The sequence below is a fragment of the Homalodisca vitripennis genome, unplaced genomic scaffold, assembly GCF_021130785.1.
Source record: "Homalodisca vitripennis isolate AUS2020 unplaced genomic scaffold, UT_GWSS_2.1 ScUCBcl_3415;HRSCAF=8941, whole genome shotgun sequence".
NCBI lineage: Eukaryota > Metazoa > Arthropoda > Insecta > Hemiptera > Cicadellidae > Homalodisca > Homalodisca vitripennis.
In genome coordinates this window covers 31199-54325 of record NW_025779521.1, presented here as the reverse complement: position 1 = coordinate 54325, position 23127 = coordinate 31199, and the positions used below count along the sequence as shown (strand labels likewise).

At 34.9% G+C, this 23127-nt stretch overlaps 1 protein-coding gene across 1 annotated transcript; it reads left to right on the top strand.

Moving 5' to 3' along the window:
• Positions 1-3912: 3912 nt before the first annotated feature.
• Positions 3913-22743, top strand: LOC124372511. The gene is made up of 7 exons (XM_046830912.1): positions 3913-4042; positions 7172-7269; positions 8718-8781; positions 9655-9758; positions 13184-13272; positions 20998-21081; positions 22526-22743. The coding sequence occupies exons 4-7, from the start codon at positions 9733-9735 to the stop codon at positions 22681-22683; spliced, it is 357 nt and encodes a 118-aa protein (XP_046686868.1). The 5' UTR covers positions 3913-4042; positions 7172-7269; positions 8718-8781; positions 9655-9732; the 3' UTR covers positions 22684-22743.
• Positions 22744-23127: the final 384 nt, after the last annotated feature.

Genomic DNA, 23127 nt, shown 5'->3' with positions numbered 1-23127 from the left:
CTCGTTCGCGTAATCAAGTACCTCTTTAAGTACCTCATGAAAGGCGGTTCTCTCCAGAACGTAACCGTCACTCCCCTGGGGAAACAAGAGGATGAGGTCGAGCATTACGTGACGAAGAGAATGGTGGGTGCCAGCGGACGCATGCTGGCGTCTTCTCGACCTTTCCTGTGTCAAAGCTCGAGCCCACCGTTGGACTGTCTTCCCGTGCATTTAGAGGGCAAACAAAGTGTTGTCTTTTCGGCCGAGACAGCTCTCTGATGCAGTCACTCAAGCAAGCCTCCAAGCTTATGGTCTACTTCAATCGCCCGCACCATGAAACTTTTGACAATGTCACGTACCAGACATTTTACGAGAAGTTCATGGTGCACACTAAGCGCCCACGTACTGCGGAATTGTACGAACACCCCGATGGCATCACTTTGTAACGACTCGCCAGCGTGGTGAGAAGGTATGTAGGTTGATGTGGGTCTCTCCCAACCGAGGAGGAACAATACTACCTTCGTATTCTACTTATGTCTACACCTTGCCGTGGTTACGTTGATCTTCTGGCTCGTGGCGGTCCTGGTTGCCGGACGTTTCAGGACGTAGCCCGCAATCTCGGCTGGTGGAAGACGAAGAAGAATACAATCACGCGCTGCGCGAGGCATCTACGTTTATGACTGGACCTAGGGCTCCGTTCCTTCTTCGTGATCCTCTGCAACATGGGAGCTCCCGCTGCTCTTCTGTGGGGAGTCCTTTCAAGAACCACCTTAGCGAGGATCACTTAGAAAGGAACCCTCTCGACCCTGAACTGGCGGTGAAACTTACCTTGATAGACATCGATCGGAGCCTCCGCCAGCAGGGATTCGTGCTTGAAAGATCATGGACTCCCCTACGTCGAGGATGACACGACTGAGTTAGGTAGAGAGCTACTCAACTACGGCGAGAACCTCCAGCGAACCATCGTTGAGGACTGGGTGCCCAAACTCTCCCCAGACCAGCGCCGTGTGTTTGAGTACGTTCGCTCTCTGCTTCTCAACCCCCGTGACCGACGCACTTCTAGAATCATATTTCTGGACGGTCCCGGGGGTTATGGGAAGACCTCTCTGATTCGTGTCATCCTTGCGTATGTCCGTGGTTGTCGACAGGTTGCACTCGCCGTGGCTAGCTCAGGGATTGCTGCAAGGAACATGGCTGGAGGAACAACAGCACATAGCATGTTCCGACTCCCTCTAGACCTAGGTCACGGCACAGGTGTGTGGAACATCACCAACGGGTCCCAGCGAGCAGAACTCATCAGAGCAGCACAGCTCATTGTGTTTGATGAGGCCCCGATGGCACACCGCTACATCTTCGAGGATGATCGACAGATCCCTCCGGGATCTCATGAATAGTAGTGTGCCATTCGGGAATAAGATCTTCATCTGCTCCGGGGACTTCCGTCAGATTGCGCCCGTCGTTGAGAAGGCTCGCACACCAGCTGATGTCGCGTGCGTGTCACTTCGGGCGTCACATCTGTGGCGACTGTTCACACTATTTTCCCTGACGACACCCCAGAGAACTAGTGGTTCCATTGACTACTCCAACTTCCTCCTTGGAGTAGGCAATGGAAACAATAAATCCTTTACTTTTTGGAGAAAGGCCGCGAGAGAGAATCTGTCATTCCCCTCACTGGGGTGAGATGCCTCACTTCTCTCGCGGACTTAATAACGGATGTGTTTCCTCCTGGTGTTCTGCGAGATCCTGATCTTTGTGCGAGGACGGGCAATACTCTCAACTCTGAATGTGAACGTCAAGGAGATCAACGGTCGCATCCTAGACCTCATGGACGGGCGCATTCATGAGTTGAGAAGCGCGGACACCGTGGACAGAGAAAACGACGACGGGCTGGATGTGGACGTAAATCTCCTCAAACCAGGCCACTGGCAAAGGAGTGCCAGATCACGTCCTGCGTCTCAAGGTCGGCTCCGTATGCTTAATCATGAGAAACTTAAATATCGGTGATGGGACTCGTGAACGGCACCAAAGTCATTGTGACGGCGATCAGCAGCCGACTGATCACCGTCAGACTTATCGGCAACACGCAACCTATCGGAATTCCCCGGATTACGTTCAGGTTCGCGTTTGCCGAAGGATCGCCGCTCCGGGTTTGTCGCCGTCAGTTTCCCCCTCATGTTGGCGTACTGCATGACTGGTCACAAGAGCCAAGGCCAGACAATTGAGTACGTCGGAGTCGACCTGGAGAACGGACTGCTTCACTCATGGCCAGCTCTACGTCCTGTTGAGCAGAGTGAGACGTCCAGACGACATCGTCGTTCTTGTACCAGACGACAGAATAGTAGAAGGAGTCGCCTATGCAAAGAATATTGTATATGACGAGCTCCTTCTAAACACTGATTAAGTCTTCGGCAGTAGGCTAGGGGATCTGCCACTTAAAAAAAACTCCCCGTCGTGATTTGACCTAGCAGTAGGCAAAGGGAACTGCTTTACCAAAACTCCCTGATGATTTTCATTAGCAGTAGGCAAAGGGGACTGCTTCACCAAACTCCCTGATGATTTCATTAGCAGTAGGCAAAGGGAACTGCTTTACCAAAAACTCCCTGATGATTTCATTAGCAGTAGGCAAAGGGAACTGCTTTACCAAAACTCCCTGATGATTTCATTAGCAGTAGGCAAAGGGAACTGCTTTACCAAAACTCCCTGATGACTTTATTAGCAGTAGGCAAGGGGATCTGCCAGAATAAAACTCCCCGTTTTGTGTAAATATGTAAATAGATATGGTCTCTAAGTTTGCCGGCCTCCCCGTGGCGAGACTGGATACGCCAACCTCAATATCTGAGCGTTGGTAAACCGACGGGCAAACAACTGATTTTCTGTTCTTTTCAAAATTCCAAACACATTTTATTTTATATTTTTAAACCACTATTCATATTCAACACACACACAATCAACCATCTCTTTTGCTTACAACGAATAATGACAAATTAATTAAACAGCAATATTCTTTTCATCCTAAAAAATAAACCCAATTCTTTTACCTCAAAGTCAATTCACCATTCATTAACATTGTCTAAGTCATCGTGTTTTCATGCCATCAACCATCTGACATATTTAATCAATACTTTAACAATTTAACAACTGTTCTACCATTGCATTCAACCATAAGTTATGCCATAAACATAACTAACTATTGCACTTAAAAACCAAAGCTGATTTAATAAGCTACTTGTTGTTATAAATGTGTACATATACATGGTCTCTGCGTTTTGTGCATCCCTGTGGCGAGACTGAATACGCTAACCTCAATGCCTGAGCGTAGGTTAACCGACAAACAGCCAACTTACTTTTACTCATTTCAAAATTCATACATATTTTTGTACTGAAATTCCAACCACCCATTTATTCCATCAAAAGCATTTTCTTCATTTAAAACCACCATCTCTATTACCTTCAAATGATCAAATGCAATAGTTTATAATATCCTTGATATCAAGCTCATAAATCAGCCTCTTCACCTTTTTTTCACTGAATTCCTATCTTTTTCTCCCTACCTGAATATTGAACAACTACTATCTACCCCAAATACAATTGAGTCTGATAAAATTACCCACTCTCAAAAAATTGCCTGATTTCAAAACTGTACTAATAGAAAATTAGCTAATACCTAAATTAATCTCGAACCCGAAATTGGCCAACACCCAAATGGGGGCCTGGGGGCGTAGCCCCCAGCGAGCCGAAGGCGAGTCTCGCTATAACTATAACCGTGCACTCCTAATACACATTTGCAAATGCATATTTCAAAGACAATATCGTACTATCTTTGATTGAACAATAGTAGATACTGGAATGTTTGCTAAAACAATAAACTATCTACAAGCTACATGACGTGATAACGTACACGTGGATAAATAAAGGACTATTGCAGTGAGGAAGGAACATAAACGTGGCATTACGTAGATAATAGTAAATGGTGCTGAGCTGTACTTATTCTATTTTTGATAGTAGGTGAAACTTAAAAAAATGATTCTTCATTGGAAACTTATGATTGTCACAAATGTTTTAGGTGAGAAACATTTAGTTACAAATTACGTATAAAACTGAACAAGTGTTTCTTAATACTAAAAGGGATTAACGTATTAGCATAATTATTATTTGTTTCGTTCCATAATAAAAGTCTCATGAAAAGATCAAAGCAGGCCTATAGGTTACTTTTCGCATATAACCAAACAGATAAAGGATATTTGGCTTTATACAATTTTACTTACACAAGGTGTTTATGTAAATATACAAAGAATATCATAAGAAATAATCTAATACGAGTATATGATTATTGTATTTTTATATAGAATAGTGATTACAAACCTAAACGTGTTATTCATATGAAGGAAACAGGATTTTCTAGACGTTAACAAATTTTACGTAAATAGAAATAATCTTTATTTACAAGAAGATAATGTAATAAAGAATAAAACAAAACATTATAGTAAATTATGAAATACAACTGCATCTGTGCCATCGTAGGCAAGACTACGAGATATGTCACAGGCATGATTAATATAACTTAAGAAAAACTTAACAAAATGATTATCTTCATTTTCAAAAGCGTAAAATCACCACCTTAAGCCTACAGTTGTAGATTATACATACATTTTGTATTAAAATGTATACAAAATAAAACATTTATTTTATTTCTAAAAATAATACAAACGAGCTAGAAATCTAATCTTTCATCACGCACTGAAGCCATAGAGTTCGATCACAATTTAAATCATTGAAATGATTAAAAACAATCGTAATAGAAAAACGCACTGCTGATTATACAATTTTTCACTACACATGTATGCAAAACTTGTTAAATTTGCACTTATTTAAGATGAATGATATTGCCTTCTTACAGTCCTTCTACATACCACGCATACGCAACGAAAAGCAACTCCACAAGAATGTTATTACTTACATATTACTGCACTATTTCAATATAGTTTTTTTGGTTATCGTTCTCAGTAAGAGATGAGGTTATCCTCGAGAGATTTTTTCAATGAATCATATGAGTAAAATTTTTATTTGTGTATTTGTATTCCATTATAAAATTCCAGAAATAAACAAATATTTTTTAAAGAAGGAATGGTGTAGCTTAACTAACCTAATTCTGTCTGGATTTATAGTGTTGGAGTATCTGTTTGAATTATCTGTAGTAGCCCCCAAGTTCTTACTCATTCGAAAGAATAATAGTAAAGCGTTACATAAAAATAAAACATTATAGTGGTGGTAAGTTTTTCAACCACGGATAAACTAAAATATTTGATATATGAAGTTTTCGTAAAACTTCTACATCAAAAAACTGATTTGAAAATCAGAGGAATGCAATTTTATAGGTTCGTAAACCTTATGAAAACGTAAAAACTAGATATATCTTTCTACATATAAGCCCAATTACTTGCACTTGAACATCATGTCATGCTTAATATTAATCAAACTCTTTGGAAGGAACCGCATAAGGAATTTCTGTATCATCGGTAACTCGTTATATCTCCTATGAAATGACCACTATACACGTAGATAAAAAAAATATATGACCGAGTACAGACCCTTGAGTAACCTCACAGTACGTTTATACTTTTACAATTTCCAACTAAAACAAAATGTTCTCGGTTTTGCAAATGTGATTCAAACCATTTTAGGACTATTCTAAGAAAGCGTCCCCGTTTCTTTGTTATTTTTATTATTTACGTTGCAACGTAATGAAGAGATATAATTTTGCAGCACACATTATGCGTTCAGTCTTTCCCAGAACCTACACTGAGAAATCGATAACGAATTTGTACAGTTTACATTTACTAATCTGCTCTTCATTTCTCCGAGCAGTTTAGAGAAGACGGAGTGTAACGAGATGGGTATGTAGAGTTAGTTAGGGAGCAGACTCTATCCTTCTTAATGATTGTTTACTCGAGTAACTTTTAATGTTTGTGAGAATCCTTGCCGTCTTGAATAGATTTATGGGAATTTTGAAATTAAGTTCTCTATCTCTATACTTATTGCAGCGCTAAAGAAATTTTTTCCATTTATTTTATTAAAAACATGTTATTGTATTGTTCATACTTATTAGGCCGTAGATCTAGAAGAGCAAGAGGTGCATCTGAACGTACGTCAGAAACGTACTGAACTCTTCAACAATTAGATGATAGTCAGTTGCCAATTCATCTTTGATTTTGAATGAATAATAAACTTTTCTAGGCTCTCTTCCACCACGTGAATAATTTTCTATTAGAATTTCAAATTTTCACTTGATGTCTCAAATAAACTATTATAATAAATCAAATTTGTTAGCAATTTAAATTTTAATATTTTGCTTTTTTGAACTTTACACAAAGGGTTATTCATTTGCTATTTTAAAAGACAGAATAGCAAGCAGGAGATATGATTTGAGAGACATTGGATTGAGGAAGACATTATACAGAAATCAATGTACTTTTTATTTGTTTAAAATACTATATTGCCTTCATCACTTTAACAATGATAAATTATTTATGGTACATACAAATATGTGCTATAGAGGTCCCAACGATTGTGAAGTTGCATAATTAATCTGTCTTCAGACACTTTTGTACTGTTACAGTTAGGAAAATGAATGGTAATGTTTACAGGTAATTATGATATTCTTAGTCTAGAAACTAACAAATGAGCTATTAATATTATAAATGCTGTATATGGATTGAATATTTCAAATTTAATGCAATTTCATTAGTTTGGTTCAAAGGAAAGAATGGGAAATATGTAGATATTGTAATATTTTTTCATATTCAATAATGTGTAAAATATTGCCTATTACAGATTATAGTTAAATTAAGTAAATATTGGCACGAGTCTTAGTAAATAAGAAAAAGCTTTTTACGCAAAGTGCTATTAAAAACGCTTTTTTATTGCACAATTATACCGGTAATTGAATAAATATTTTCCTCCCTCTCTCTTTTGAAACTCTTATATTTAGTTAGTAGTAATAATATGTTGATAATTGAAGATAATTGAGAGTATATTTAATAAAAATTTCAAATATATAAATTGATAAAATAAAATAGATTAAATATATTTAGGAAGAAATAAACCAATAAAGAATTACAACACAACATGTCTTAAGGCACAAATGTGCTTTAGAATAAAGGATTGAAAGATTCCACAATGGTTTCCTTTACAGTTTTGTTCGGTGCACTCTTGGGAGACTCCCAAGAATTCTCACCTGATGTCCGTTCGTTATGCCCTGGAGTCTGTGCGGTCCGGCGACCTCCTTGTAATGTAAGTAGATACTTTCAAAAAGAATCTTATAGTGTAAGGTTCATGCACACTATCGGATTTAATATTTATAACATTGTATCTATGCGTATGCGTATTATATCCATGTGGACTTACCACAAGTAATAGAACATGTAGACCACTAACATATTCTATTGCAGAAGTGAAGTGGTGGTCATAGAGAGATCCGCAAAATCCAAAAAGTTCTTTATATACTTTTAATATTAATAATAATATTAATTATATTTGTTAGAAAACAGACAAAAGAATACTTTCTTGAAATATTTTATAAAATGTGTATTAACAATATTAAAAGTTAAAATTGTATAAAATCTTTATTAATATAAATATTGAAAAACTTTACTTGAAAATTTCTTGCAACATCATGAAAATTTACGTTGATTATTTAGTGATCTCCAGATATTCTCTTTTGTATCAAAGTAATACAATAATATATGTAAAAGAGAACTAACATTAGTTGGCAACAAGTTTCCCTTATGAAGATCGTAATTCGACTAGAGAATCGCAAAATTTCACCACGGATGTGTAGCAGAAAGGAAGAACCAGAAAAACAACAAAATTAACACCGCTAAATACTCAAAAGACGCACAGATGCGTGTGTCGGAGATTTTTATACCAACCCTTCTCTAAACATATCTGCCTCATAACCGACGCCCTTGATTGGCCTTCGACTATCCAATCACGAGACTAGAGAAATTAATTGTCAAATGAACAACCCCTATTGTATCCCGTTATCAAAATCGACTAACAGATAAACCGCTGCCTTACTGTACCATTCCTACATTCGAGGACCCTTTCAGAGAAGTGAAATTTTAAATTTTATCATTGTTTTGATAAATATACTTAAATTCTAATATATTTTCATATATATTTATTCCCATAACAATTTAGTAATTAAATTTAATTTGCCCATATAGGAAATGTTACAGTTCCGATTGCTCCGGATTATTGACGCTCTATGGAGCCATCTTGGCTATTGGATACATCTATTGTATTTACCTGGAAATCATGAGACAGAAAGTGTTTATTTTTTCGTATGAAAGGAAGTAATTTACATACGACTTTTACACAACAATAAATCACTACGTCCTTTCTCAATTGTATTGAATATGTGTGAAATATTGCTTAAACAAATCAAATGTGACTCAGTTTAGGATAAAATATTAGAGTAGGACAAATCGACGGTTTAAAAGTGGTGGGCATATAAAATTTAATACTATAAAAGGACTATAATTTATACGATATTTCTTACTTATTTTTCCCTGAAACATCAAATGGTGAAGAATAATAGAGTAATTTACACACACTCTGCATATATATATATATATATATATACATACAGAGCATGTTTTGTATACAGCATATTTTTTACTGTAGCTAAATCAACATTACGCAGAAACGTAGTTTTCATATGTAAATAATTATTTCAGGCAGCAGGCTTGTGGTGGACAGTTTTAGCTAGCAATTCCTCCATTGGGCAATGCGGGACATTGAGTAAGTATCAAGAAAATAGCTTTAAGACATATACTGGAAGTCAACTGACTGTCTAGGTCAATTAATTATAGTACAATACCTTACTTTACGCACTACTTCTAGTAATTTTTTACGATATAGAGTACTACATCGTAAAGAGAGACTAGCACAACGTTTTGAACCGGGCTAATTACTAGTGTTTGCGTACAGTATTTTGTAACTTATTTAAATTCTTTACTCAATAAATCTATCTTCTGCTATCGTTTAGGATACTACTACATAATTCCGGTTTACTTTTATACGGAATTATGGCAGTTCCGAATTTCCAAATAATACAGCGGTCTACGGATTATAAAACCAAGATGGTTTAAAAACTATCTTCTCTTGATCCAGTGTACCGTATGTCAGATATATTTTAAGCCTCACGGTTCAAATGCTAATAACAAAACTTATCGACATCTATTTGTTAATTACATTTTTTAATATATTATCCTGCCTTATTATTTTATTTTATTAATATTTAATAAATAGTTTCTGCGCACTAAAGAATTTACGGAAATAAAAAAATAGCGTAATGGAATTGGAGATTTAATCTGCCACCAGGAAACAAATATAATTCAAGAATTTGATACAAAAAATGTAAAAACAATTACCTGTGGTGTGAAGAATGTGATATTGTTTCAGCCACGCTACAAGAAATAATTTTTTAATTATAAGTAAAACATTAATTTGTGTTTCAATAATGTGGGAAAATATTTTTGGGAACGGCAAATAAACATTGAAGGCTGAATTAAAATAGTGCAGTTGCTTGAAACCCAACATAAATAGATTTTAAAATTGTCTGATAAACTTGAATAACAACTCAACTGTGTTAATAATTCTCTCTATCCATAGACAACCAGTATCCTTGCAAATGTTTGGGATAACAAGATAACCACCAGGTCCTGTCCACCTTACATTACAGAATACAACATGACATCATTTGGTTACAACACTCAGTAAGTCATCAAATAATGCTAGATGTACTGTAGGAAGTAGTCTATAATCAGATATAATTCAAATTCCGTTTTCTAAGTCAAGTCTTGAACGATTAAGAGGTAATCTGGAGGTCCAGCTTACTTTGCGTGCTACATTTAAACTTAATGACAATAAATCTGTTAATATAAAAGATTAGAAACTCTAATTTAACATTGTGAAACAAAGTAATCAATAAACATAAGTACAAGGTAGGATTCTCACACAACTCGATCATCGGGCTTTAATGGGTTGTATGCTAAAAGCCAAGTTCACAAATCAGTTCATTAGGCTGTATATTAAGTTAATAGTAACATGGTAAAAAGGCATATGATTACACTCATATTTTTTACAAATACATTTATTCTGAGATTTTATCCTTACTGTCATGGTTACTCATAAGCCAAATGTAAAAATGTGATCCAAGGGTATGACATGCTTCATCAATACATATGATGTTCCTTACACAGAAAGAAGCTTCATGCAGTTTCTAGTATGTAGGCTACTTCGTACTCGAAATGTTGAGCGGCAGACTGACAGTAATGAAATTTGTACAGTCTCTCAAATGGTAGGCTTCGCTTACGATCAGCCAATAAATGAAAATTATGTGGTAAAAGAATACAGGCAGATAGACAGACAGACGGAAGGGAAAGTTTCTCAGAACCTAAATGATATCAAAATAAACAAAAATTTAAGTTTACATCTCAATTCGTTCACGACATATATAGGCTCCTGAGCATAGGCTTTGCTAGCTTGGATGTTAAAAAATATGAACGTTTAACATAATTTAGAGATTTATTAGGTTCATAAAAATAGAATCAATGTAAATAGTTATTTCAATAATGTAACAGTTGAGCTTCTACAATTAAAATCTCTTAATAGTTTAAGGCTCCATACATACTTATTATATAAATAAATATATAATTAAAATTCGATAAATTAGCATTTTTTGTGAAATATACATTTAGATCTTTAAACGAACTTATTATGGTAAAAGAGAGTTTTTGGTAATAATTGATAATTTCGAGGAAGACAGATCCTCTAAAAGAAACAATACAACCTTAATGATACAAAGTGTAGCAAAAATTCCAAATGTCGCTCCTGTAGCCTTCACGTCCACAGCCACTTATTATAATTATATACATATATACATATATTATATATATATATATACCCTAATTTTAAATTCAGATTGCACCAATGATAAATAAACTATCTAATGCAATGAAAATACTATTAAACGCTATTATGAAAATAACCTCATTGTACAAATCCGTGAATGTTTGCACATAAGGTAATCGAATCTGGTTACATCGAAGTTAAATGAAAAGAGCTGAAAGAAGACACTTTATGATCGAAATTGGGTTTCTTTGATACATTTTCTTGAAGGCACACTCCTAAATAATACTGGAAATATCTTATACAGAAAAGTATATTTAAGTAAATATTTTAACAGACTGAATTTGATTCTTTATAACCTAATTAGTTTACCGAGATTCATCCATATACATTTATTGTTCTGAATAACTTATCAACACCTACCAAAAACCACGAATGATAGAGGCAGGAATATGTACCACCTTCACAATGCGCCCAAGAGGCTCACGAAGGAACGACTATCAATTATCTCAGCAATGCTTAAAATGTGATAGAAAAAGAATAAGTGAATATAGTGTACTGTTTTCAACTGGAAATTGCGTGCGAAGCCGCGGGCAACTGCTAGAATACATAATTATAAAAATCTATTTTCAAATTATCAAGCAGTAAAGATATTAATTTTGCAAAAAATTATTGAAATGCGCAGCGAAGCGCGCCGGGTCCGCTAGTTATTATATATTATGTGGTGTTGTCGTATCATGTTGGCAGTTCCTCCCAACAATACCGTCTCTATTTACGTCGCCACATGGTGGAGGGGGAGGGGGTTAGGTTTAATAAAGGAATACATTTGTGAGAAAAAAGAATTAATCGTATATACTTATAGAGTTCGAAATTCTCAGTTTAATAAATAGGTATACGATTTATGGAGTGAACCCATTTAAAATTATAGTGTCCAGATTTAAAGAAATCTTCATCCGCAAAATTTATAGAGAAATGTTTAAATCTGTTATTGTCTTGGATATCTGATGTTTCTCTTATAATCTTTTTACTATCAATTCTTGGTTAAACACAAGCAAAAGGATATACTTTCAATTTTTTGGAAGAGGGTCGTCCACTTTTATGAAACCAAGATCAATCACTCCAGTCCTTTTTCTACCTTAGGGAATCACATTTTCTAGTTTATTTTTAATTCAAGTTCCAGTTTTGAACTCTGTCTTCAATTTAGAGAAAACTGCCGTAATATCACTTTGCCGAATTCAAAGAATACTTTACCAACAAACGATCTAAAGCATTGCTGTTGAATATCTTCAACATCAGTTTTGTGATCAGATCCCAGCCACAGATATAATATGCTTGTAAAACATATAAAATATCAGACCAAAAACAAGAGATCAAACCATTTATTAGTTTTCCTGCTCTACCACTCTTGGTTGCCATGGGACATTATAGTTGTAATCAAGCCATATTATAAATCCATTCACTAATACTTTGGCGTACTTGGGGGTTTTGGCTCATTTTTGTGCTGTTTGTCACCTTTTATATAATGAAATAATGAAATAATGATTTATTCTTCCATAAAATTTCAAAATACAAAAATATACATAAGTTTCTTAAGAATAAGCTAACCACGCTGCCAGTAATGTGGTTAGCTGCATGTAAATTAAATTCAAAGTAATAATACAACTTGTTGTGAGTTCAGTTCACAATAAACAATTTAATAAAAAACAGCCAGAATGCCACTCTCTGGGCGCCTAATATAAATACCTATAATACTATACAATACAAGATGCAGAATATCATACACAATATCACTGACAGAATAAAAACGTAATAGTATCACAACAACATAAAATAAAAAAGGTTTAAAACGAGTAGGATCAAGTAGCCGACATACACAACATAAGAACAAAAATAGTAAATAAACTAACCAAAGAAACAAAAAGATTAAATTTTTTAACTTTCAAAAAATAGATAAGAGGATTCGTACAACACAACAGGAGCATTTACTTTAGTACAAAATTAAACAAAATTGTATTGTTGTTTTCAAAAAGCCATTGTTTTAACTTACGAAGAAATAATTTTAAATTGTTTATGTCTTTTATTTCTGTAGGTAATATTAATATAGCACCAAGCAATGCTATATTTCTGATCCAAATAGTCAAAGTTAATGGATACTTTAAAACTTTTACAAAGACAAATATAAAGAAAGGAAATTATGCTTTTCGTATGCTGATTGTTATATTAATCTCAATAGTTTTCTAATTTAGACATAATCTTTTCAGTAACTAACTTAACGTTTCAAATTTTTCAGGAGGTGTTGTTATGACCAGCAGTTCCAAGAATTATATCTTATAGATAAATATGATGATTGGTTGGTCGTCGCAGTGACTGATAAGTATAGTAAGTATACATTTTTAATTACTAGCGATTAACTTAAAGTAAATTGTGTAGTGCGGATTGTAAGAAAAAAGTTACGCCATATTAATTGAGTTCATACAGTACTCAAAAATAGGAAACAAGCAGTTTAAATCTTTTGTTTTTAAAATCAATTAATGTACAAAACATGCCACATAGCGGTTCCCAGCATGTTTCTTAGGGGAAAAGCAGTATATTCTTCTAACTTAGAAAAAGTGCAGTAAATAAATGGGCAAAAGATACGATTTTCACACCCCTATGATTTAGATACCGTATTTAAGTTTAAAAAAACTTTTAAAATATAAAAGATAACACATTCCAGTTAAATTTACTAGAAAGAGCAATTTTCTCTGAATTCATTGAAAATATGTAAGACGTTGGTTTAGAGTAGTGCTTTTGCCCATGTGAGGGCAGTATAAGGTATTCTGATTTGTATTTGATAATTAAAAGCACTTATGTTTAGAAACAGTATAAACAGTTTTATTCCGAATATTTAGAAACTTTTAAGAAATCGGATTATAATTTTGTACTTTATTTATAATAATAAAAACATTTCATGTAACTTTTAAATACCAAACATAGCTCAGGTTTTTATACAAGGACTCCCCCCCCCAAACAAAACAATGGAGCAAAAGTACAAGCGCGTAAACAACGGAGTCGAACTAATATAAGACTAGTAAAGGAATTAGGTTTTATTAATACATAATTAAGAATTTAGAATTTGGCTTCCGAAAAGTTAAAATAGGGAGAGAGAGAGAGAGAGAGAGAGAGAGAGAGAGAGAGAGAGAGAGAGAGAGAGGAGAGAGAGAGAGAGAGAGAGAGAAGAGAGAGAGAGAGAGAGAGAGAGAGAGGAGAGAGAGAGAGAGGAGAGAGAGAGAGAGAGAGAGAAGAGAGAGAGAGAGAGAGAGAAGAGAGAGAGGAGAGAGAGAGAGAGAGAGAGAGAGAGAGAGAGAGAGAGAGAGAGAGAGAGAGAGAGAGAGAGAGAGAGAGAGAGAGAGAGAGAGAGAGAGAGAGAGAGAGAGAGGAGAGAGAGAGAGAGGAGAGAGAGAGAGAGAGAGAGAGAGAGAGAGAGAGAGAGAGAGAGAGAGAGAGAGAGAGAGAGAGAGAGAGAGAGAGAGAGAGAGAGAGAGAGAGAGAGAGAGAGAGAGAGAGAGAGAGAGAGAGAGAGAGAGAGAGAGAGAGAGAGAGAGGAGAGAGAGAGAGAGAGAGAGAGAGAGAGAGGAGAGAGAGAGAGGAGAGAGAGAGAGAGAGAGAGAGAGAGGAGAGAGAGAGAGAGGAGAGAGAGAGAGAGAGAGAGAGAGAGAGAGAGAGAGAGAGAGAGAGAGAGAGGAGAGAGAGAGAGAGAGAGAGAGAGAGAGAGGCCAAAGGCCCACTCTTCCACCAGGACAGGCTCAAAGATTTACAATTCTTTTTACATTAGTTGAGGGTTATATTACACAAATTGTATTAATAATATAATTTCTAATAACTAAGAATAACACACAATTTACGATTACATTATTAAAGTATTTTACCTATTATTTTCATAAACTAACAAGATTTGTGAAATCGCTAATTATAAATATAAATATTATTATTTTTATCTCTCCAAACTTCAATTAAGATACACACTGTAGAATATGTTTTCTTTCGATTAATCTCTATTTATACAAACATCACATCTTTTCTAAGTACATTTTAATAATCTATTAATATCTTCTTAGCAATACCTCTTTTAAACCTTTTGCCAAAAATATTGACACTAGGAGCATCCTTAACATAATTGTCTAAAGAATTCATAAGCCGAACTGATAATACATGAAAAGACCTATTATAAATTAATGTTCTATGAATTGGAACTCTCAACACTACTTCACCATATCTAGTTTCCCGTTGGTGCCCTTCTCCTAACCTTTTATAAACTTCATATAAATACTCTGGCTTTCTATTGACTAACAATTTCTTGCACAGATTCAAAACACTATACTCCCTTTTTTCTTTAACTTTTAATAGTCTTAGTTCCTTGTAGAATCTAGTTACATGGTCATCTAATCGCAAATTATACATATACCTAATACACGCATTTTGTGCTCTTTGTAGCTTAGTTGTTAAGGTTTCATTTAAGTCACAATAGGCTATATTAGCGTAATCAAAATAAGGAAAAATTAAAGTAGTAACTAACATTTTTTTAATCATAAAAGTTGGTTTAAAATTCAATCGTCTTAACTGGTACAAACATTGATAAACTTTCCTATGTATGTAATCCACTTGTTCCGACCACGATAAATTTTGAGTAATTCTTATCCCTAAGTTAACAACAGATTTTTCAAATTCTAAAACTGTACTATTTATTTTTATAGGTAACACAGTATGATGCTCTATGCTAGAAAGTAAGCGAGAAGTGCCCACAATCATAGGTTTGCATTTCAATACATTTAAGCCTAATCCATGGTTTGTGCACCACTTAACAAGGTTTTCCAAGTCAGCATTTAAATTAGTGATAGCTATGTTAATATCCTTATACTAGTCTGCAAATACAACTGTACATCATCAGCATATATATGGATTTCACTAAATGTAATGGATTCTATTATTCTGTTAATATACAATGAAAACAACAACGCAGACAGAGTGGAACCCTGAGGTACACCGGAAAGGTTAACTTTCCAATCTGAAAACAAGCCTCCTACGGTTTTAATGCGCTGCAATCTATTGTCTAAATAGGAACTAAACCATCGAACAACATTTGAACTAAAATTATAAGACTCTAAAATAGACAAAAGAAGCTTGTGATTAACACAGTCAAATGCACGACTGAAGTCTAAAAACATTAAAATAGTTACAAGTCTCTTATCCATTGCATATCTTAAATCATCTGTAATACGAATTAAAAAAGCAGTTTGAGTGCTGAAGTGTTTTCTATACCCTGACTGGTATTTACACAAAATATCTTTCTCATCAATGTATTCACATATTTGACTATGCACTAGCTTATCTAAAACCTTTCCGAACACACACAGTATATTTATCGACCTATAGTGCTTACACTCAGAAGGGCTAGATATTTTTGGCAAAGGTAATATAACTGATTTTTTTTTTTTCCATTGGCTAGGATAAACTGAGTTAATTATAGAAAAATTATAAACATGGCATAAAACCTCCTTAATTTCATTAAAAATTAACTTGATAAACTTTATTTCAATTTCATCGTTTCCTACTACAGCATTTGAAGATATACTATTTAACATTTTAAACATTGAATCACAATTAACATCCTTAAAGCTAAATATCCCAGATGGCTCATTATACATGTTCTTATATTGTTGAACCAAATCATTACTGATTTCATTATTTATACCACAAAAAAAAATCATTCAAATTATTCAAAGGTACAATTGGTTCCGTTAATCCTTTTTTCTCCTTTCCAGCTCCCTGTTTCCTAAGCACCTTCCATACATCTTTACTGGAGTTATCTTTTTGAAAGAACAATTCAAAATGCCTATTTCTTGCATCTCTTAACACTGTCTTTACTCTATTTCTAAGAATTTTATAACTTTCCCATACACCTAGGTCTTTAGTCTTAACATAACGCCTATAAATAACGTCTCTTTCTTTCATCATATTTCTAATTTCTCCCGTAATCCAAGGACACGGGTCTCTCTTTTTAGAAACATTACGCTCTATTACATATTTATTGAACAACATAGATAAATAACTTTCTAAAATAGCTACCTTATTATCAATTGAATCACTATTATATAGCTCATCCCACTTTAAACTCAAACACTCATTCTTCAAAGCATCTAGGTTTATATTTCTAAAATCTCTTATCTTAATTTTACCCTTATCAGTATTTATTTTATTTTTAACATTGAATTCTAAATATATCAAATCATGATATGATAAACCAGATACTGATATTTGTCCAAATTGTTTAACTCTATTTTCATCACTAACAATCATTAAATCTAACCAAGACTCGGTATCAGGCCTATGATAAGTCGGTTTCAATGGTAATACATTAAGATTCAAGTTACGAACTATAGCCAGTAGTTGATTTTTATCATTAAAATACCTATCAGTACACAAATCTATATTGAAATCACCTATCATGACTACGTTGCTATAAATAGGCAACAAATTTCCAATAATTTCAAAACATTCTGATATATACCCGACTTTGGGTGGACGATATACAACACACAACAGTAACGTCCAATTTAATGCTAACGATATCTCAACTACAATATATTCCGGCTTTCTACAATATACTGCTTCTGAAAAAGCAATCTTTTTATAAGTAAAACATTTTTTTAATGTACAAAGCTATCCCACCCCCTTCCTTCCCTTCTCTATCGTGTCTTAAAATATTATAATCATCAATAACATAAGGAGCTGATGGCAGAACAGGTTTTAAAAATGTCTCCGTGATGGCAATAATATCAAATAAAGAATCACCAAGCTTAGCAATAAAATTATCCCTATGAGCATGTAAGTTCTCTACGTTCACATGACATATCTTCAAATAATTTGTATTCTCTTTAAAAGTTTCTCTTAAATCAAAAAAACTTTTTTCATTATCATTTTGATTCATCATTTAAATACAATTATTGATGAAGAACTACCAATGTTTGCCTTACATCTCAAATAATTATCAAATTCAATATTAACATCTACTAAACTATTTATCAGCTTACCCATATACAACTGGTTAACATAGCCAACTGTTCCCTTATGTTCCACAGTTGAAACAGAAACTCTCATTCCTAGAACCAAAGGAAATTTTTCCTTCAGAAATGCATATTAGCACCTTGTATAGCACAGAAAAAACACATATAACTAAAACTCTCAAAACCCTTTGAAACAATGAAAACAAATACTGTTACAAAACACAAATCAGTTAAACCGATGAAATCAAAGTACAACAACATCAATGCCCGTACACAATGTAAACATCATGACAGCTTTTCCAGGTCCTCCAAGCTGTTGATGATCACAAAACGATCCCCTTGGTTTTTCCTCATGTGGATTCTCCCATTTCTAACCCACAGAAAAGAATACTGCTTTTCGTTTTTCACAATACGAGCTGCATTGACCAACTTTCTTCTTTCCTGCGTGAGACTGTCGTTAAAATATATAACGTTTGCATCTCCCTCCATAAAGCCAAGGTCACGGGAATTCAAATTTCTTTTTTTGGCGTCTTTTCTCCACTATAGCTTCTTTATCGAGCTTTCGTACAAAACGAACAACTATGTTTCCCAACCTTGTACTAGTTGTCTTATATCTAAAGACATTATCCACCATAGTTTGATTAAAATCAAATCCAATTACTTCCGATATTTTATCTAGTACCTGAAGTAAGTTTTCATTTTCTTTAAATGGAACGCCACTGATTTCAAGATCTTTGTCCTTAAACGCCTGATCCAACATGTTAACCTTATTATTAAGCTCGCTGAACATTTTTCTTTAAGTTAACATTTTCTTGAAAAAAGAAAAGTCATATCGGTCATGGCTTTTTCGACCTTCTTACCAACCTCGTCAATCTTTGTTCCAGTTTCCATTATCCATTCTGAATACTTTTCTAACTGATTAAAAAATTCTTGATTTGTTTTCTTTATCTCAAGCCGGAACTCTCGCATTTCCTTAAGAATGTCCAAGACAAACAGCATTAGCCGTATCAGTCGTTATCTTATCTACTACGTTTATTGAGCTTATCTGTGACGTACCTGATAAGACTCCTGCTCCTACCGGTGGACAAACATCACACAGCCATGAACCTGATTTATTGTAATCATCTTTATTAAGTCCAATGCATTTAAAATGAAAACTATTTTGACACTTCACACAAATAGCTCTGTGTGCATTATAAGAATAACCTTTCTTGCACGAAAAACATACTGTCTTTTTTGTAACACCTGATGATATCGTACTCGAATCCGAATCTCCTTCTGATCCACTTCTTTTCTGCGAACTTACGTCCTTCACACCTCGTGGTGTAACAGGAGTATCATCACCTTTAACCTTCTTCTTACTACATATGAAACACTTCCAGTTAGCCTGGGAAGAAACTATATATTCATAATCAGATTCCTTAACTCCCTCAATACAGGTTAAATGTAAATATTCACTGCACTCAATACAAAAAAGTTTTTTTGCATCACTTGCAATAACTAAAGAACACTTCTTACAATTCATTGTATACAGTTTCGAAACAAAAGAAAAAAAAAAGAAACTAGTCAAAACCAGAACATGAAAGGTAAACACGGCTGAATAACAAGAGCTCTTCACAGTGCGTGTTGACTCGACGGCGGCCAAACCTCAACCTCCAGAGAGAGAGAGAGAGAGAGAGAGATAGAGAGAGAGAGAGAGAGAGAGAGAGGAGAGAGGAGGAGAGAGAGAGAGAGAGAGAGAGAGAGAGAGAGAGAGAGAGAGAGAGAGAGAGAGAGAGAGAGAGAGAGAGAGAGAGAGAGAGAGAGAGAGAGAGAGAGAGAGAGAGAGAGAGAGAGAGAGAGGAGAGAGAGAGAGAGAGAGAGAGAGAGAGAGGAGAGAGAGAAGAGAGAGAGAGAGAGAGAGAGAGAGAGAGAGAGAGAGAGAGAGAGAGAGAGAGAGAGAGAGAGAGAGAGAGAGAGGAGAGAGGAGAGAGAGAGAGAGAGAGAGAGAGGAGAGAGAGAGAGAGAGGAGAGAGAGAGAGAGGAGAGAGAGAGAGAGAGAGAGAGAGAGAGAGAGAGAGAGAAGAGAGAGAGAGAGAGAGAGAGAGAGAGAGAGAGAGAGAGAGAGAGAGCCTCATTTAACGTCTGTCGCGTTCCGCACAAGTTAGCCGACTTTCCGAGCATGCCCTCAACATCGCCCGATCCTCTCGCTGCCAAGGCTCCAGACCAATCAGAGCGCGTTTCGTCTTAGGATGGTACTTTGAGAGGTGATGCCGCCTAGGCGATTCATTTAGTCATTCACAAAGTACATGGTGCTTTTAGACGGCTCAAGGCCTGCGTACAACACAAACTATTGCTGATTTCAGCGCATTCCGTACACGTGGCTGCGACAACACCGGTGTCGTCGCATCATCGCGGGCTTCAATTTAATGCATATACAGGTTGTGGCAGAACTCCTGTCCCTTTCTTCTGAAGTGGCCTTAACGCCAATATTTTCCTATACTAATCCGGATGGCACTTGATGTGTAAGGCAGCATTGTTACATATTGTAGAGGTCTTACCAGTATAAAGGTGGTTAAAATAATCACTAAAGTAACAATAAGACATTTTCGTACTATTAAGTTAAACTAATTTATTTGTTGAAATTTTGGGGCGTTAACACCGAGGTGTCACACCCGTACGGGACCGTATAAACACACCAGGATTGTTAAGGGTTCACGCCTGTACTTGGAAGTTCGTTCTTGATTATTGGATGCAGAAGGGGGCTTTGTATTTGCCTTACTAATTGCCGATCTTAGTATTTAAAACAGTAAGACTTATTGTAATATCACTAGCATAAAGGAATACGACATTTTCCAATATATAATTTTTTTATTATTTTTATGTTTATGTCATGTTTGAGTTCAAAAATTTTCCACTATACTGTATAATAAAGTTTTAACCAAGAGTTTGCTTTAGTATAGATTCAATCTGATATACACAACTCTCCGTGAATATTGGGAATAAAAATAGAGTAAAAAACAAACAGAAGTTTTAGGCTGGAGAAGTGTATTTACTGATAGTAAAATTGTGTATGTTACAGCTGGAGAAACTCTGATTGGGTCTGTCCTGGATACAGATGGTTTTAAATCCTTTTTAATTATTTACGCATGTAACGCAAGAACAGGTGAGTTATCATAATAGAAAAGAAAAATTACAGTTATAGAGTTTACTAAAATATGCTTACCGATTCGGTTAACTCACATGAGATAACTGGCTATGATTTATAATCCAGTATCAGAAATGTTTCTTTCATTGTATAAGCAAACAAAGTGGTTATCTAGAAGGGATATATAAAATACACCGAGATGGTTATTATCAATATCATTAACAAAGTGTCAAAAAAGTCAATTGCTATTACAGCGTTTTTTTTTTTAAAGTCTTCTATAACATGTTCATAATAAAAATAAAAATATTAGTTAGAATTTGTCTTTTTACAGTATGTCTCAGTACCTGGTTTTCAGGCTAGACGTGTCTAGAAATAACTAACATTTGCAATATAATAATGAACTATTGATTTTTAACCAGTTATGTTGTATATAAACATTGAGATATCTGTGGTCTGCAACCAAGATAGTAGATTAGTAAAGTGTAATGTAATCACAAAGTTACGCGGTCTAGTCGGTATGCAATTTGTAGCTCTTGTGTTTGTGATTCTGTCGTTATAATATCAACTGCAGCAAAAATTCAATTCCTTAGCTCCCGTAAACTTTTTACTATCACCTGGTACACCAAATTGATGATTTCCCATGGAGAGAAATCTGGGGTGTCAGGATCTGGCGATCTTGCTGGCCATTCAAAAGGCCCTATTCTACCGATCCATGGACCTACATATTTGCGATACTGTGCTGGAGTAGCGTCTTGCTGAAATTTGATCAAGCATTTTCGGTACTGCAAAAAGTTGTGTCATGTCCAAATAAATGTGACTGTTTGTTCTATAACAATTACCTAATGATGTATTGTGCATCAGTCCTAACCACATTTAATTCTGGAGTGTTTTGCTGTTAAATGAAAACCGTTATAGCAGGATGAATGCAGTCAATGGTATGGAATACAATTCAACAGTGGCTCTATAAGCACCTGAATTCTCAGTAAACATAATCATCATGCATGGTACTGGGCTAGGTAGATGTTATGAACAGGAATGATTAGGTTCGGTTACATTGAAACATTGCGTTTTTAATAAGTAGTTTTTGGCATTGTGTTTGAAATGTGTTATTTAAGCTTTAAACACACAATCTTGATTCTATTACTTTATATTAGTAATTAAAATCATCATTAAAATATACAAAATTATCCTAATGGAATTAATTTCATTTTTAACCCAGACACCCTGGTATTTTAATAATACACACTACAACTAATCATATTATGTCAAAAATTAATATGAGGATTGTATGTAAACTTGTATTAAATAACTATTCTATAATGTGTTTTTTAATATATATTCAGTTCAATATTAAAACTCGTATTGTGGTAAATGATACATTGGAACATTATTTACTGATTAAATCATTAGTCATAATTTTTAATGTGGAACAGTGATGTCAAACATATTATTTCTGTTTCAGCTAATGGAGATCCAATCGTAAACGTTATTTCCAGAGACATCAGAGGACTGACCCCGAAAACTAAAAGGAGAGTTGAAGCTGCCCTCAGAGCAAACAATATATGCCCGGAAAAACTGATAGAAGTTAACAGAAGGAATTGTCCACGTTATGTGTGTTAACATGAATGGTAGATAAAAGATTATTCAGAATTCAGACATAAAATATAAGATCAAATAAAAACACGGTAGATTTTTCATTATGAAGAATTCAACCTATCACCAAATTCCTCTTATCTCAAAATTTAGGCCATTCCTGCTTCCAGGAGCGAGCTGAGGTGGTGTCGAATTGATGATGTACATCTTTTCTACAGAGATTTCGGCTTATGGTGCATTTTTTTGTTCTCCGGTTTATCTTCTGCTCCATCCCCTCACTGTGTATCCAGATTCAGATATAACTTCAACCGATTTGCCACATATATATGTATTCCTTTTTAGTATGAATTGTCTGGAAGCTCTGTATCACGTGAGTGGAATAAAAAAAAAACAGTTGATTTATTTTTGCACCAAGTGCTTAAAACTTTAGTAAGTCAGCCCATACTGGCAGGTCAAAGGAGAAGTTCAAGT

Coding starts and splice junctions, on each gene's coding strand:
- LOC124372511 (XM_046830912.1), top strand. CDS start 9,733: ATGACATCATTTGGTTACAACACTCA. Junction 13,273..20,997: donor CGCAGTGACTGATAAGTATA/GTAAGTATACAT, acceptor TGTATGTTACAG/CTGGAGAAACTCTGATTGGG. Junction 21,082..22,525: donor CGCATGTAACGCAAGAACAG/GTGAGTTATCAT, acceptor TTTCTGTTTCAG/CTAATGGAGATCCAATCGTA.